The sequence below is a fragment of the Perissodus microlepis genome, chromosome 3 (genome assembly GCF_051167445.1).
Source record: "Perissodus microlepis isolate ML-2025 ecotype Zambia chromosome 3, ASM5116744v1, whole genome shotgun sequence".
NCBI classification, from domain to species: domain Eukaryota; kingdom Metazoa; phylum Chordata; class Actinopteri; order Cichliformes; family Cichlidae; genus Perissodus; species Perissodus microlepis.
The window spans coordinates 35,869,137-35,888,131 of NC_140463.1; the positions used below are offsets into that span (position 1 = coordinate 35,869,137).

The window sequence follows — 18,995 nt, forward strand, 5'->3', positions numbered from 1 at the left end:
TGACACTCTAGGTTCTCTGTCATTCACATCATGGTAGTCGTGATAGCTTGAAAAAAAAGGAAGATGGGCTTCTCTAGGGTTTTTAAGATGTTGTGCCTCTCAGCCAAGAGACTTCTTCACTTCCAGAACAACTTGTGGACAGTCTCAGGTAAAAGCAAACAAACAAAATAAACGGCTAGTGGTCCAGCTGCCTTCTTTTCATGCTTTGAAGACATTTCATGAAAATGTCCAGCGACCAGGTTTTCCCTCATGCAGAAGTAATCTCGTTTGAGAAAATCGATGCCTTATTTTCTGAAATACTTGAAGGAAAGAGGGTGAACACACAGTCAGTGTTATACTATGTATGATTATCCCATTTTTAATTTTAACCTCCTACAAAGAGTTTTAAAAAAACCCTTTTAAATCTGCTCGCTCCTCCACACCATGGTGAGTTTACTGCCTAAATGAGACAAAAAGCAGGCAGGCAAGAGGAAAATAGATAATTGTTAGACATAGGACAAAATAATATTACCACAACATACCTGACACTGAGTGTCAACACAATGAAACTAATTCCACCACCAATTTGACTGACCAGACTTACCACTGCAGACACAGAAATGCAGTAAAATACACTTCCTGCTTTTTGGCTACTTACCTTTCTTATTTAGTTATGCTCATATTGTGCTGTATCTTGATAAATGACTCACACTGCATTACATGTAATAAAACAGCTGTATTGGATACCATTGTTATCCAACACGGCATTATGCGTAAATCATGTGAATCCATGCATTGGTTTTGATTTACTGACAGCTTGTAGTCCAAGTGATTAAATATTTATTCATGAAAATGACAGACAAACAAAACTGGTATCATTTTAAATTGAATTTAAAGAAAAGGTTCTTAAATCCCCTTTTCTTGCACCTCTTAGGTGCGAGAAAAACAGCATTTCAGAAGACAGTTTTCTTGAATTACCTTCAGGAAAACGGTGAATCGGGCAGCATGCAGCATCTCAGTAACAAGATGCTCATCAGAAAGCATCAACCGCAACACAGCCCGGCTCAAAGTAAGAGATGATTGCTTGATGAGACACTGGCTTGGCTATCTTTATCTGTAACCATAAGCAGAGACAACCACACGCAGAAGCTCACAGGCAGTTTGCGCCCAAATTGTTTTGGGCACCTGTCATCCTCTATTATAATTAGCAAGTGGACGTCTAAATAATTGCCATCAGGGCTGTGGCTGCTGTATCAGTGTTGCCCCATCCCTCGCCTTCAGTTGCAGTATTATTTAAAGGGCCGGGACGCCTTCGCAAAGCACTGCCTTGAGCAAAGTCTTAAGCTGTGTACTCAGTCAGAGACAGCATCTGGAGCACTGAAAATAATTAAGTGACACAAGAGGGTTTGGTGTTGGCTTCACCATTTGTTTTGTCCACACTTGTCCCTCACACACACACACACACACAAAGCACGCATACGCGCACATACAGGCAGCTTTTGATCATAATTGTGACACTGCCAGGAGAGAAGGAGGTAACACGCTCATCCCACTGGGGTTTGAGGACGGTTGTAAAAGTAAATGAGGCAGATGGGTCTGTGTTGGAAAAAAGGGAAAAAGCCCCTTTGAGGAATAGAGATAGAATAGTTAAGCTAAAGCACTTGTGTATTTTGAAACTGATGACTGGCGCGGTTACAGAGACTTAATATGATGCAAAAGTTTAGCAATTACATAATCCCGCATTAGCGTACAAGCCTAGGACTTTCTACTTTTACTGTTTGGCTCATAAATCAATAAAGTGTAGCCTGAAAGTTCTCCAACACTGATCTGAAAGCTGGCCGGTGTATGTCCATCCTGTAAAAATATCCATTTCTGCTCCTGCTGATGAAAATGCAGGTGCAGTGTCATCATCCTCTCATTGTGTGCTTTTGTGAGAGTGTGTCAAAAGCGAGCTCGCTGCTATAAAGAGCTGCGCTTCGGGGCTGGTGAGAGCTATCCCGGAGTGTATCGCCAGCCGTTGCGTGACGACTTGACTCACACTTGTCGTTCTTCCCTCTTCCTCTTTCCCCCTGATTAGACCGACCGATGCAGCGTGGAGCTAGCTGCGTGTCAGGGCCGCACACACACATGCACTAGCACACATATAAATGCATATAGCTTATTTGCAAGAAGCTGTCGCCTGCAGGAAGACCATAGGTCACCGGGCTTGTCTGCGTCTACTCCCTCCCCCTCCTCGGGCACGTTGGAGCTGGTGGAGCTGCTGCTCGGCAGCGCCCTCGCTGTGCTGATAGTGGCCTCGCTTGGATTAGACAGTCATTGATGCTCAGTTTAGTCCAACAGCAGCTGCTGCCTCTCCAAACCAGCCACTTTCCAGAAAAACATCTCCCGGGCTTCTTAATGCCAATCCCCCATCCCCTACCAGAAAAACGCACACTGGAGGGACGTTATCACAGCACCGCTTGGAGTGCAGTTGTGTCTCCAGAAATGACTCCCTTTAAGGACAGGATGGAGTTTTTTGTTGTTGTTTTTGTTTATGTCAGACGCAGCCTAAATGTTCAGGTCACATGTGGTGTGACTCCAGAAGTGTCTAGACTCTTTATCTGCAGTGACATTATATTGTGAGTGTAGTTCAGTGAGTTGCGCGGTCTGTTTTCCTTGGCGTGTGCTCAGCGAGAACTCTCCATGGTGCTGACGTAGATGGTTGCAAACTGGCGCTGTCCGCGGTGCTATCACCACCCGGCCTGTTTCAGTCGGTCTTTGCTGAGCCGTAAGCTGACTGCGTTCGCTCTTGTGGGCGCCGACCTTTGTGCTACTTCATCTGTTTCTCACAGAGCCGCAGTGCGATCCGCAGTGCTAATGCTGCTTGTTCGGGGCCACTCTGCCGATTGAGCTGCCCAGTAGCCACTTACAGCAAGCAGAGTCTATGTCTGCCACAGATTATAAGCTGCTAACTGCCACTCTGGATGCCTTTTTTTTTTTTTTTTTTTGCACCCAGCTCATATCCTGCCATTTAAATGGGTATCAGTTAGCAGATTTGCCACTGCTCTAGCTCCCAGACTCAATCTTCATGCAGGCACAGTGGTGTTTTCCCGAGGTGTCAGTGGGATTTTCTTTGTTCGGTACTTCGGCTCACTGCGGGCCGCGGCAGGGGGAGTGCCGCTGACAGTCTAGCAGGGCGCTGCGGTTTCGGTTGACCACATTTCTGCACCATCTCCTCCTGTGTGCTCCGAGCAAGTGTGGAGCACACAGATCACTGGAGTCCTCTATTTTTTCTTTATGTGGTTGAGTTTTCTCCAAAACTACACAAAACTTCTTTTCTCCTTAGTTCAGATTAATACTTGTGTTTTTGAATGGCATTAATTTACAGCATTAGTCATCTTAGGGCACTTTACATTACATAATCTGATGGGGGGGAGATTCCCTTTTAAGCAAGCACTCGTGTTATCTGTATTAAATCTGGAAAAACCACTAAGTGCAATATCTCTCTTTCGAGGGCACATTGACTCATAATCCTAATGTAATACATATTGCAATATGTTTTAAAAAAAAGCCTTTGCTGTGACAGGCAAATGATTTTTATGAACACAAGTGAGTACATTTCCATTATTTTCACTGGTTCCACTATTATAGCGTGCTGTGGGTCACTGGGTAGTTTTTCCAAGTGGTTTTGGCATACTAAAACAGCAGCTGTTGCTCTCCTGCTCTGGGTGGATAATAACTTTGCTGTGCTTTCTCTGCCTAAAACTGAACCCTAACCTAGTTTCATATTTATTGAAATAAATATAAAATATATAAATAAATAAACACGAAACTCTGTTTGTTCCCAGCCATCGATAATGGGACAGCTATTACTGTCACACCTTCACCTCAGCCAGGCCCTGCCTGAAAAAGGTAACCTTAATGTAAATGCATCATTTTGCGCTGCAGCTGTAATTGTGGATATAAATAACAATGTGCTAAAAATGTCGGCGTTTGCCTGCAGTGGAAACAAACATTTTTGTTGAAAACATGCTAATTTGTTACCCCAGGCCCCAGACACCCAGATCTAGCTTTAGTCTCCAGCAGTGTTCGCTCCATGGCTATGACATTGCACTCTGAAATAGATATGAAACTATCAAAGCATATACAATCACCATCTATCAGACAGCCGACCATTTGTGCTTACATCCACACCAACAATCAATCCGGTCGTCAAGTCTGACGTCACTAGCCGTGTCTGGGCCTAAACTCCGCTGCAGGTCCATATATCAAACGATCACTATGGCATTACTGAGAGTTGAAAAACTGTCTAAAGTCTTTCATCTTTAATAAAATGATCAGCGTTCTGCTCTACCAGGTGTAACAATTGAGTTTAACATCCAGGCATCCATGAAAACGGAATTTATGACATTTAACGGAGTTAGAAGGAAGTTAGCTCGCTAGCTTCTATCTAAATACAATATAGCATGTCCTGACTGCGGGGTTTTGGAAACAAATTAAAACATACAGCTCTGTTATCACTTCCAACATAAATGAAGACAGAAAACTAAACAGCAGTGACGTTTGTAGGGTTACTGAAGTTTGGCTAGCTGGTATATAATGATGTGCTACGTGACCGCTAGCGACACAGCTATGTTAGCATAATATAAACAAGCTAACTTTTTTCCACTCGATAAAAGTTAACGTGAGTGTTCTCGGTGGTCAGGAACAAATGTAATCGCATGGCAGGATGCTGTAAAAGGACCAAACTTCAGCCAGGAGAACAACTGAGATAATCCATCCACAATACGAGGTTAGTCATTCATATACTGCTGCATGGGCTGGGCTGTAGTTACATCCTAAGGTTTTAAAAACTGAGCTTAAATAAATGATTAGCGGTAATAAAAGCCGAGGGAGGTCAACAGTGATCACTGACTGTTTTAGGAGCTTTTTGAGATTAAATAGAAGAAAATACAAAACATTAAACATGTTAACAACACAAAAGCCATATTAAACGCAGACTACTTTAGGCCCGGAAGTAGGGTTCAGCACGTCATCACTTAACAACCGGATTAAGAATCACCAGTTAAGCTAAAAAGCATCCACACAGAGCGACCTCAGCTGCTCAGTGGATTCAAACCTAGAACCACTGCTCCACCACTGACCCTGCTTTATTTGATCTCATCTATATGACCTCAAACACTTCATGTCCTCACAAATGTTTAACCGAGCCAGTAAACAACCCAGATCTTGATGTGGTTGATCTTAGCTTACATCGAGACACTAACTTTATTAAATGTGTGTCATGTTGTTGCTCTATATCCCAGATTGATGGTAGTGGAGATGCTGCTAAGACAAGGTGGTCTACCTTGCACTGTGGCAATACTCTCGGTGAGCCATCCTCCTTCACCTCCTCCTTTCAATTCAATTACAGTTCAATTCAATTCAGTTTCATTTATATAGCAGCAAATCACAGCAGCAGTTGCCCCAAGGTGCTTTATATCATAAGGTAAAGACCCCACAATAACAGAGAGAAAACACCAACAAACTAATGACCACCTATGAGCAAACACTTGTCGACAGAGTGAAGGAAAAATGTCCTTTTTAACAGAAAGAAACCTCTGGCAGAATCATGCTCGGGCTCAAACTTTGTATCCACCAAGTGACCCAACCAAAAACTCGAACAACCACAATCTCAGAGAGAGCTTTCCACACGACCTGCGAAAACTCAACAATCACCCGTTACGTGACCTCAAATGCGTGAAGAGGCTTTTCTGACATCCACAGGGCGCGTGAAGTCACAGCTCTTCGATCCAGGGTGCTATTTTTGTCAACTTGTTTAGATGTTCGCCCTTAGTAGCTGTAGTAAACAAATTAGCTTAACATATAAGAGTACTGTGAGGCAGGGTTCACTTTGATCTAATTTAGCAAGGTTGCATCTACAGATATGAGGGTGTCGCTAAAAATAGCAAACTTTCACGGGCGCGATAAAAGAGAGAGGAATATGAGCGTGTTTGGACCACATACCTACTGAAATCTAGAAGACTGTGTTCTTAAACACTAACAATACCCGCCAAGCGCTCTTCTTTAGGTTCGTTATTTAACATTAATCGCGTGTTAGAGCCACGGGCATAACAGCTCTTTATATAAATTGCACTCCTACACTTCAGTCTCCCACGTGCGAACGCTTCACAGTGTCCCTCGGTCCACGCTGGGGTGACCAGTTATTTTATTTTCATTTTTTTTTAAAGCCAATGCGTCTCAGCACTCTCAGCAAATGAATTGGCTTGTGAGGCAGCTGAGGTTCAGTTTGTGAGAGAGCAGAGGGCTGATCTTAATTTAAGGGTCTGTTCAGCACTTCCCATATTAGATGTGAAATGTTAAACAGAATCAGAGGGGGAGGATGGGTTGCCTTCGCGGCGACCTCTGACCCCAACCGAGGTTGACGCATCCTTGAGGCGTAATTGTCCTCACCTCGAGTGCTCGATCGACACGAGAGAGGAGCGGGGTGGAAAAAGTGCACCGGGCTTCCTTTCTGCCATAGAATGAGTTACTACTGCGTTTTTTTCCTCTCCTTCCATTAAGCTGTCGAAAGGTTGAAACGATTTGCCTCTCACCCCTCGCTCGGCCTCGCCCGCCCTCGCCCGTGCGTTTTCATAGCCACGGGAGGAATGTATTGGACTGCAACCGTTCGAGGGATGCACAAAATTAGCCCGTTTTCACTTATCAAATGTTGGAAGTCTGATTTGAGCAGCTGCCAGCTTTCTGTCTCTCGCGTTGTCTGAAATAGATTTTTTTTGTGTGCTTTCCCAGCTCCTGAAGCTAACCGCGTTTGGCACCATACCAAGATGATCCTGGGTAAAGATATTTTATGAGATGGTGCAGACAAGTGCTCTCCAGTGTGCAGCCCCAGTTATGTCGAGAGCTCTCTTTTGTCTGCTCGTACTTACTTGTCCGTCACACATTTACTCCATTCCCTGCATTTCCCGCCTATTCACGTGACACGACTGTTTAAGTAAACATCCAAACGTCAGCCGTTTGCATTTTTGACGCGATTTGGATGCTTGTTGATGGTAGCGTTTACATTTCGGTGAGCAGAAACTTGTGAAAGCCCAGGTTAATGTGTGTGCGGAGTGGATAAAAAGACCCAACATCGCCAGGTCCTGAATATTCCTACGGCTGCACAGCCACCTATTGAAGCGTTTTCCCTCAACAGACGGTGATTATCACTTGCAAAACCATCAAACGGGTGCATGTTGATTTGTACATGGGAGTCGCATGCTTCCTGCTATTACAGTATGTTGCAAGATGACAGAGTTACCCCGGAAGGGGACCAAGTCATGAGCAGAGGAGACACAGAAGTAGGTCAGCTCCTAGGCGTTTGTTACATCATACATATTCATAAACAGCACCCAGTTGTTACAGAGCAAACTCACTCCACACAGGCTGTTTATTCTGTTCATTGGGCCCCCTTCTCCATTTAAATGTTAAACAGTGATTACGCATCGCTGTGATTATGGGAGCGCCAGACCCTGATTGCTGCATTTAAATGCACTTAAGCACTATTATACGAACGCTATACTATCAATATCTCGTATTGTAAAACGTGCTGTGCATTTAACATTTTTCTTGCTCATAGTTGGGTGAGAAGATTGATCCCGCTGTCGTGGTTTTAGCTGAATATGAAGCTGTTAACCGGACGCTTTCCTCATTTCTGGTTCTGCAGTTTTACAGTGACAGAAAAAAAAGTCATCTTTTTGGTGACAAACTTGTTTGGTTTGACAGTGAATGCTCTAAAACTACCAGGAAACATTGACTGCTTAGCTGATGCGAGCCATTAAACTAGGCAATGCAAAACCTGCTTCCACTTCAAGCTGTCCAGGACTGTTAAACCAAGAACCTACATGATTTTAAGGAAGACCCCTTCTGCTCATTCCCAGCTCTTTATTTTTACTTTTGAGTAGCCTCCTGGCTCGTACTGATTCATTGCTCAGAAAGAGCCAGGAGTGGAAAAACTGCTGTAAACTGAGTGTTTAGAGCAGCGTGAAGCTTTTGGCTCAAAGGCCTACTTTGCCCATGTTAACCATCAGCAACCACCATTGTAGCAGAATACGTATACAAATATATGACAGGAAAGTGCACGCAGCAGGCCTATTTTAATGCATTAATTGTACACTCATACATTTTAACCATTTCACTCATGCGTAATACTGATTGTGAGAGCAATGCTGTCTAATAAGGCTGTGCAATTAATGGGCTTTTGATTTCAATTAAAATTTCTTCCTTCCATCAATTAAGGCAATATAATCAAGACAGAGCAATTATTGTCCCACAGTCTGTTATGGAGTACTTTTACTCACTTCCTTTCTCATATCCATAAAAATCAAAATTGACTCCCTGCCAGGCTGTGCTAGGTTTACTTCACATTCATTCATTTATTTTATTTATGCAGTTGAAGTGTAATAAAAGTTTAAGGAAATGCGCTAAATTATAAGGACAATTTTGTTATTTTGAAAAGGTTTAATAGCTAACAATCTCATTATGACCCAAATAATTGTACAGTGATTATGATTTTTGCCGTATCTGAGCAGACTTGACATTTAAATGCCTCTTTGCTTACCTGGTTTTGTACCTTTGTTTAATTCTTCTACTTATAACTTAGAGACTTTTAAGTTACTGTGATTTAATCTAAGTGTTATTGGTCTCATCTGTCAAACAAGGTAACACAGACTCATTGCCTTTTCTGTATATGGACTGATTGTGCTTACTGTCGTAACACCGTTTCATTTGTGTTCAGTTTAGCTAAGCTAACTAGTTGCTTACTGTAAATAAACTTAGTGGGCAAAAGCGCTGGATCATACATTACATCTACAGAAGAAGCTTGGGCAAGAAAACCCACGCCATGCAGCTCCCAGGGCACCGTTTTTGTGCTGATGTTAATGGCAGAGGAGGCTCTGTCGTTTTTAAACCAGCGACTTGGTCTTTCCAAAAATTATGATTTTTTTTGAAGACTTGTAGACTTTTTAACCAAAACCAATGTATGAGCATTTGAATCCCAGCATGAAGCTAAAGATTAATGCATTTTTATTTTAATTTAGCACTCTTGTCTATAGGCCGGTACACCAGTACACCTAAATATTTCTTCTTTTTACAGTGCTCAAAAAGAGCAAAACCTTTTCTATATTCAGTAAAACATAACAAGACATTTGTTCTTGATTAATGACGTAACCCTTTAAAGCCTGAACCATGAAATAACTGACAGAAAATTTTGATTTTTTTTTTTTAATTTAGTGTTTATTGAACTTTCTGACAAATTAAGAAAAGTAAATATTATTTTGCATATATGAGTTTTGATTTGTATCATATTTGCTACATTCTGCACTTTTCTTTTATTCCTTAATCAAGTCACACTGATGATGTAAAATCGTAAAAACTCACAACAACTCATATATTAACTATGATACACTAGGTGTTAATAATAAACTGCTGCAATCGTCTTAGCACTAACTCGTGCACAGTGTTTACCGTTCCATTAAAGCTGTAAGACCTATAAGTCGATCTGATCCATTTATATTACATATTGTTTAGGTACAGCAGATAATGCAGCTTTTTTTCTCTAAGCATTACAGTTAAAACATCTGACTGCCTCTCAGTCATCAATCTGCAGTGTTGGCTTCAGTCGTTTGGTATAATGACAGCTGGCCAGTGAATGGATCCATTCTTAATTTTAGTTCGTGCTCGCCGTGACACTGCGCCTGTCCTTCAACCACTGCGGAGGAAAAAAAAAAGAGGTGCAGGAGAGTGTGGGAGAATGAATACAAACTGAGTCAGTCACAAGGCTATGAATTGCACTGATAGTTCAAAACATGATGCTATTTCTGCCAGCTACTGTTATTCACTCAACCCTAATACAATCAGACACTCCAACACAACGATTATGCAGGGGGCGAGACTGACCTCTTCTCAACTCCCAGCAGCCTGTGCTGCAGTTTCACAATCATTTGTGGGATTTGGACAGATAAAGAGAGAGAAATATAACGTTTAAAAGTGCGTTTCACTTAAACTTATGGTTAAAGGCTTACAAATGTTAGCTCTGCACGCTCTGTGCGCGATTAAAATGCAAACATTTGTTCAGGTTTTTTTTTTTAATTAAGCCATGCCTCTCTTATTACCTTTGTTGAATTAACTTTGATAACATTTTCACTTCAAGGAAAACAGAGTAATTTGCTCCTCTAGGCGCTCGCGTTCAATTCCAGCAGGTGGCTATTAGTGCTATCACAGCCCAGCTGACAGTATCTGAAAGGTCTCTTGTTCATTGTTACAACCTGCCATAAACATTTCATTACAGGGATCCTCAACCTATATTTTCATCCTCCCCTCTCTGCAGTCAGAACGAGTTCTTTACCCGAGCAGAGAAAACCGAGAAAAATGGAGCTCGGAGAGAGGGGGAGGTAGCGAGGGTGACAGGAAGACTCTCAGGAGCTCAAGCTGAAAATATTGAAGGCGAGGAGAATGTTAAAGTCAAAATGAAAATACAAAAAAAAGGTTGGGGGGGGGGGGGGGGGTTGGATGATAGATGGCGGGGAGCAAAAGAGGTTATAAAGGAAAGTAAAAAGGAATCAATGCAAGAGCTTAAGCATGCTGCCTGTCTTTATTTTAAAGAGCAGACTTTTACAGACAACAAACTCCTACATTCCTGCCTGTTAGCCGACATAATCTCGCTGAAGGTGTCGGCTGCTCGCGCTCGCGCGGGGTTCAAGGGTGGCCTCGCTGCATCGCCTTTGTTTTGTTGAGCCCGGCTGCAGCTCGCATGCTGCACCGGCTTCTTTTCTTAGAGCTGCAGAAGAAACGCCTTGCCTATTGATCCGCTCACATGTAAACAAAACATCTCCGTTCTTCTGGGCTCAAGGCACGAATACACGGGAGAGTTTGGTCGGAAGACTATACTATGCAGTGCGTTCCTCCTCTTCTATTTGTGTACACGGCCTCTGTGATTTAACAGCCCCTCTTGACAACTCCTAGTGAAGTACAGCACACTTGCTGAAGTAGAAAAATGTCAGTCACCGGTCAGTTTTGCTTCGATTTGTATGTTTTTCTATTGCAGAGAAAGCTTTTTTCCCCCTTTTTCTTACAAATTTGTACCCATCCATTGCAATGCCTAAATTCAGACTTGCATTTATGATGCAATTACACCCATGTGATCATGTGACCGCTGATCTAATCGTTGCAATAATTAAACCTGAGGTCTTTTCTGTGTACTGTACGCTGGCTTCAGGTGATGTCGGGCCTGACGGGTGCAGAAACCGTTCAGTAGGCTTTGTGCTCCCTGTGTTTTCTGCTCTGGGTGCTTCTGTACGCCTGGCTGCTTTTCCCCTCCTCTCTCCATATACAACTGGGCTGCGGCAACGGGTCAAATGTCACCCTCTCGGGATTCTGCGTCTCATTTTGTCATTGCTGAGCTTGATGATTGCTGCGCGTGTTTGTATGAGAGAGAGAAACAGGGCAAGAGATTGTGAGAGTAGGAGCAGGCTGAGAGACCGCGCTTTGTGTGTGAGGCTGCGATTTTCTGAAAGAGTCCAAGGGGTTTGGGGGTGAGTCAAAGTGAGATCTCCCCATCGTGGTGCTATAAAAATAGCCATTACAGCATGGTAAATCACAGCTTGCCTCTTAGACACATCACATCTGTACTAGGTTTGGCAAGCAATAGGTGCTGAGGGAATTATGTGTGTATGGGTGGGTGGATGTGTGTGGGGTGGGGTGAGGTGAGGTGTGTGTGTGTGTGTGGGGGGGGGGGTTCTTTATGGGCAACCAGCTGAGACCACATGCAAGGAACATCCTAATTGGTATTCAGGCCAGGGCTGTCACAGCTTCTCACACGCGGTCCTCACTGCATACACATTCCTTTCTGTTGCCACGGCGCCAGGCCCCAGAGAGAGTTTCTTCGACGTCAGAGACGAACCCGTCCACTCACAGAAACCCCAGTAAATCCCCGTGTCCATCAGCACTAGTCAAACAGGAGTCTTGTCACTTCTATTGTCTGCCATCTTATCTCCTTTTCAGCTCTTCAGCCCCTTTTGTTCATGCTCAGTCAGAGACACTATGGTTTACTAATTAAATGATTCCCTTACACTTTCACTGGGGTGTCAGCGCCTCCTAAACAAACCCCCCCCTCCTCCCCAAGCGTAGTTGGTGGCTTAAATCAAGTATTTTATATGCACATCACATGTTTGTTCAAGGCTTTTGGAAGCTATGAAATATTATTTCTGTATTTCTACAATTTGGGAACAATATGTTTTGGGTATTTTTAATAAAAATTTTAAACTTTTGAGATGTTGTCATGGTGCCCATCAGCCCATCGGCACGTTATTTTGGGTTTTACCGACCGTTTTATAAAGGATCCGACTGGAACTGAAACCACGTCCTGATAAATTCACTTGTAGCTCGAAGCCAGTGAGCAGGTGTCACTTCACATTAACATACCTGCCAACTTTCAAAGTCTCTGAGTGTTTTTGGAGGAGGGCAGGTGGTGTCGAGGAGTTGCGGACGTGTGGTGTGTTTGTGTTTGTCTGTGTGTGAGTTGCAAAATCGTTTTCTTTCTTTTTTTTTCTTTTTTTTTCTTTTTTAATTTATTTATTCAAATCAGGCAACAAAGTATGTATCTCATTTACAGTGACATAGTTTTTTTTTTTGTTTTTTTTTCCCTTTTCCCTTCCCCTCCCCTCTTTTTCCCCTTCCCTTCCTTCCTCTCCCCGTCCTTTTTACATAAAATATAATTACCATTATATAAACAATCATATATCTATGTCTATACATACACATTTATATACCTAAATAAGTATATTCAGAGGAGGGAGAGAGGGAAAAAAAACAAAAAACAAAACCCCAAAACAAACAAACACCCCCCCCAAAAAAAAAAAAAAAAAAAAGAAACAAAAAACAAAAAAAGAAACAATACACCTGCCCAGACCAATATATATAATCTTGGAGCAGATATGGGAGGAGGCCATACCTCCCAGTTTTACTTATTAAAGTAATCTATAAAGGGTTGCCAAATTAGGTAAAACTGTTTAACATTATCTCTCAATGAAAATTTAATCTTCTCCAACTGTAAATGATACATTGTGTCTCTTAACAAAGCAGAATGAGTTGGGGGGGCTTTATTTTTCCAATTTAGAAGTATAAGGCGTCTTGCAAGCAATGTTATAAAACTCAGAGCACGAATTTGTTTATTATTTAAGTATTTAACTGTAGCTACACCAAATAGTGCCATTACTGGGTCTGGGGAGAGCTGTTTTTTAAAAATATCAGACAAAGTTTTAAATATTTTAGACCAGTAGGTAGCGATATTAGGACATGTCCAAAACATATGTGACAATGAGGCAGAATTCTGGCCACATCGATCACATCTTGAGTCAGCCCCTGGAAACATCCTTGAAACCTTCAATTTAGACAGATGGAGCCTATGCAGGACCTTAAATTGTAGTAGTCCGTGCCTGCAGCAGACAGAAGTGGAGTGAACCAGTTCTTGTGCCTTAGTCCATTGATCTGTAGTGATGTTAGTAGCCAGTTCTTCACTCCAAGCATTTCTCAAGTGGTCCAATGTAGTTGTACTGTCTATTTGCAAAAGTTGGTTGTAGATCCTAGAAATAGCTCCTTTCTTTAGCGGGTTCATTAAGAATAGATCATCTGAAGCTAGCTTTTGTGGTTCATTGGGAAAGGATGGAAACGTTTCTTTAATAAAATGATGTATTTGTAAATACTTGAAAAAATCTCTGTTTTCTATGGAAAATTTTTGCTGAAGTTGTTGAAATGAAGGAAAACGATTATCAATAAACAGATCCTTGATTGTGTGTATCCCTTTGGAAGTCCATAGCTGGAATGTTGATCCTGAGAGCAATGTGTATGCTTGATTATGAATTAATGGTGTAAAGATTGAACATTGATGCCAATGAAAATGCTTTCTAATTTGAGACCAAATTTTTAGTGAGTCAGACACTACCGGATTTTTACATTTATGCTTACCCAGATCTGAGTTTGAATGAACCAAAGATTTAAGAGTATTAGAGAAAAAAGTCATACTTTCCATCCGTTCCCAATCAGGTCTATGTTCCCCGCCCCAGAATGACATACAACGTATATTACAGGCCCAATAATAAAACTGAAAACAAGGCAACCCCATTCCTCCTGTAATCTTGGATCTTTGGAGAAATATCTTTTTTATTCTGGGTGTCTTCTTGTTCCAGATAAACTGAGAAATTAACTGGTCTATTTTCTTAAAAAAAGTTTTTGTGATCAATATTGGGATACATTGAAACAAAAATAAAAATTTGGGTAAAGTGCTCATCCTAATGATATTTACTCGGCCAGCAAGCGAGATGGGTAGTTTAGATAGTTTTTCCAAGTTCTGTTCAGTTTGATGGTATAAATTAATAAAATTATGTTTAAAAAGGCCAGAGAATTCACGGGTTACAGTTATTCCAAGATATTTGAAGGTATTTGAGATTGTAAAAGGAAACGAGATCAATGTAGCGCTATCTAATTTTTCTAAAGAACTAATCGGAAACAATATGCTTTTTGTTAAGTTTATTTTGTATCCAGAAATTTTCCCAAATTCAGTTAAAGCTGTCATAATTTTTGGCAATGATTTAGTAGGGTCAGTGATATATAGCAACAAATCATCTGCATAGAGAGACACCTTATGTTCTACACCAAATCTCCTTATTCCTTTGTAATCTTTTGTAGAGCGTAATTGAATGGCGAGAGGTTCTATAACAAGTGCAAATAGCAATGGGGACAAAGGGCACCCTTGTCTTGTAGAACGGTGGAGGAGGAAAGGACTAGAAGTTATATTATTTGTGTCAACCGAGGCCATAGGTTTTGTGTAAAGCAGCTTAACAAAGGAGATATAATTAGGGCCTATGCCATACTTTGACAGGGTCGAGAAGAGGAAAATCGCTTTCTTTCACTCTAAGTGTTGCAGTGCAACCAAAAGAAGTTTGTTGATGTCTGCAGTTATTTTAGTTATTTTATTATCGTAGCATGAAAGTAGAAGTTATTTGATACATTTTCACAAATTTTCCAAACAGCCCATTTCTTTTCCACAAGAAAAAGAGGTTGGTGGCACGTTGAAATCTCTTTTTGGTAGTTTTGATAGTGTCTCTGGTCTTTTCAGTGTTGAACTTTTGGTTCCAGTTCACTTTGTATAGATTATTAAACACATGCTCTCTTCTACAGTGTGTCTTTGTCCTGTCCAGATCGACAAAGGATGAAGATAAACTGTGCCAGAGGCTTCATCCTGTAAAAAGGGAGATTTTCCTTCCCACTGTCACCAAGTACTTGCAGGAGGTGATCTGATTGTTGGGATTTCTCACGATTATTGTGGGGTCTTTTCCTTAGAATATAAAGCACCTTGAGGCAACTGTTGTCATTGTTTGCACAACATAAATAAAACTTGTCTCAGTTTTGCATCAGTAATCAATGGATGAATTTCCTCCAACCTCAAAACTCTCACTTCCAATCGCATTCTTCCTATGAAGGATAAACCATTGTTATTCCCTGAGCTACTCAAGCAAAATGGTCCTTGAAAAGGGGAGAGAAGATCTTTTCAGGGAAAAGATGGGCTTTGTTTCAACAACATCCTAAGTGCAACCTAAAAAGATGAAGTTGGGTTCTTGGAGATTTTATATTAGAGGCTGATGTTGCATTTCCTCGTGGCTCTTGAGAGAGTTCTGGAAACCTTCCCAAAAAGGCTTAGAGCAATCAGCGTGTCTTTATACAAAGACAGACATCTTTAAACATGTGACTAAGCTATCATTTCCATGGGAGGCTACAAACTCTTAGGGGCAGTTGACAAATAGTGACCTCAGACAAGGTTATGTCATAGTCTGTTTCATCTTGATACGTTTCTATATGTGGTATGTGTATTTTAGCTCCTTATTTTTGAGTAGTAATTCAATTTCTATGTCTGCCTGCTGAACAGAATTAGCTTTTTCTCTACTGAGTCCATTGTGCTTGTGTGTGAAGTTGTATGTGTTACCTGTGGTATTTTCTCTTTTCTATTTTGTTTCCAGGGAAACAAAAATGTAATCCAGCCTGACAAATGTGAAATAGTATTTTTGCACCAACAAGGTGATTCCCAGGTGTTCAACCAGAATGTCTTGTTGTGCATTATGTCCATAAAAAAGTTTGAGGCAGACAGAATGAGAAGTAGTAGGCTTAAAAACCTCTCTACAGTAGTTGAACAGTATCTGAAAGTCATGTCCTTAGAGAAAAAGAAAGATAGCAGAGACAGCAGATAAGAGATGGGTATTGTATTATCCCTTGTTTTCTGAATTCCCGTTTTGATATAGTTTTGCTATCACTTACTTAGTTGTGAGAAAAAAACTGATGGGACATGGAAGAGTGGATCTGAATTAGAAACCATTTGCTCATTGACTAAGATGTGTTTGACATGCCACGATCAAGATATATAAAATATATTTAAGTTTTCTTTTCAGTATGACACAGAATGAATGACTAAGACTATCAACTCAACAGGAACCTTTTGCAGGGGTCAAATCAGAAAGCCATATTCCCATAGATTTCTATCAGATTGAAGTATTTCCAACCATAATTGTCACCATCATGGGGTCTTCAGGTGGAATGCATGTTTAGCCCATATCTGCATTGGCTTCATTTTTCTACCTAGAAAGCTTTGTCAGTGTCTTTTTACTGCCTGTGATCTGGTCCAACAGTTAATCCATCTACTGTTCACTGAAGCCTCATCAGAAATGGTGTCAGTGGAAGGATGGCCATCAAATTATGTCCTTAATTTTAAACTTTGCCTATATCTGTTTTATCCAATAAAGTTATCCCACTTCAGTTATTTTTGTACAGCAAAATGAGATTTTCAAGCATACAGAATTATCACTAAAACCTGCACTCTGATATGGGGTCAAGTTGGCAGTTACTGTAGTGGTGCATGTTTGTATTATTCCCAGAGTATTTTAATGTATTTAAGAAAATACTAATATTTTGCATCCCTGTGTCCATACAATATTGCTAGGCAAAATATCGTGATGCTATACCGTGTTGATTCTTTCCCCCAACTCTTATGAGGATGCCTTCAGAGGTGTGTAAATGTCAATTATTTAACCAGTGTTCCACACAACAGGATGTTTTGATCATGGTCACAGCAGAACCTGAGTGTCTTTCAGGTTGATTTTTTGTGTGTGTTGCAAAGTAAAGTCACTAATACCTGCAAGGTGCAAATTACAATAAATAAGTTAACAATAAAAAGTTATATCACTGTCATTAAATGTTTATCTCCCGCTATTGTATTTACAGTTCTCTTTTATGTTTTACCAGGTCACATATTGAAAATGTAACATTCACAGCACAAAAGGTTTCTTTTTTAAACTTTACAATTATCCTAAAAGATAACGTGAAAAAAACCCTCAAATTGCAGAATACAAAACAGTAACCTAAATCCAGATTGCGCTGATATTTTGGGCAAAATTATGATATGCAGTGAAACCCAGAGGACAGTATTGTCTATTCAGTTCTATTTCAACATGTCTCATACCTTTCTTTAACACATGGCTGCTTTCGGTGAAAAACACCTGAAAAACTGACAGAAAGAAAATCTAAGCTATTCACTAGTGAGGATACTGAAGCATTTTGCTGCAAAGTAACAGTAACATGTGAATGTGGAATTAGACATACACCACTGTGAGTAAGTGGTAACAAATATAATAATTAATTATATTTTTATAGAGAGATCAGCCACTTTAGGCAGATACAAACATGTTGTTTTTCATGAGTTGAATTATACTTCATCCTGATTCTGTTAACACTCGTTTTCCAGAAATTCTTGTCATACTTGGAACATTTGGGTATGATAACGTGAGCTACCTTTGCTGCTCTAACACTCCCTCTGACTTCTCTTTCCTCCCTGTCTCAGTTAGCACAATGTGAAGAGCCTAATAAGCCTGCCTGTTGGCACTTAGCGCACCTGAAAATAGCATTTCCCTGTTTACGCGCAGCACTGCTCTTCTCACAGCCTTAGATCCACCAAGAGCCCACTGTTTGGCAACACACAGCTGTTGAGATGCAACAACTCTGCATTGTTAATTTGTCTGACCTTTTGTTTTATCTAGCTGCAGAGTGGGAGGCGACCAATCTGAAGAAAGTGGAAGAAGCTTACGAGACAGTCAACATGGAAATAAGGTGAGGCTAAAAAAGAAAGCAACAGAGGCAGAGGTTAGCGCCTACTGCGGCAAACGTGTGGCTAAATCCTCAACATTTTGCACTTTTTGCGGATGAGGCATTTGCCTCTCACAGTTTTTGTTTTTTGATTGCAAGCAGGAGCGTGACTGTAATTTCACCAAGCCTTAAAATAGACTCCATCCTTCTGTGCTAACATAGTATGGAAAGAAGCACTGTGGTGAATATGCACTGTGTGATACCTAAGGCTAATGCTAATGAAGAAAAACAAACACTATTTGCTGTCTTCTGTACTCTGCTGGATGGTCCTCTTCTGACTTAGCGTGAGCAGAAGAGTCTCCGTCTGGCTGGGAATTACCCACAATCCTCTCTGGCTGTTTTAAGAGAGCAATTGCAACTACTTTTTAGTAAAGAAAAAACCGATTTTATAGGATTCATTCTGCTCTTCTCTCTTCTGTCATGCTTACAACAGCTGAGGAGTAAAATCCACGCACAATTTTGTGCACACAACTTCCTGTTGTGTGCCTTGTGCTCCCTCTCAGATGTTTTCACAGAGCTCAGAGCCAGCCAGCAATTGCTGATAAGTAGCTTCTGTGGCCCTTAGGCCCCCAAACTGTTCATTACAGTAGGGAGAGAAGAGTGCCAACTACAGAGGTGGCACTTACCAAAAGGTCAGCCTTTTTTCCCCTCAACCAAACACTTGCATGAGAGAGGAGGAGGAGGAGGGTGGATGCAGGGGGACAGGAGCTGGCATGACTTCATTTGTTCTAATTATTCATTGTCCACCTTGCTTTAATTGCCTCTAGCCAAATTACTCACTGTCATTTGTGTTTGAGGACTCGGATGTGATTTTC

The 18,995-nt window shown here is 41.1% G+C and overlaps 1 protein-coding gene across 2 annotated transcripts in view; it reads left to right on the plus strand.

Moving 5' to 3' along the window:
- The window catches only part of LOC146391367 (glucosidase 2 subunit beta-like), a 159,593-nt gene that overhangs the window by 95,331 nt on the left and 45,267 nt on the right, over positions 1-18,995 (plus strand). For both annotated transcript variants that reach the window (XM_084924238.1, XM_084924239.1), the window contains exon 11: positions 18,075-18,144. In XM_084924238.1, coding sequence (XP_084780364.1) covers positions 18,075-18,144 — 70 coding nt within the window. The remainder of the gene's footprint in view (positions 1-18,074; positions 18,145-18,995) is intronic.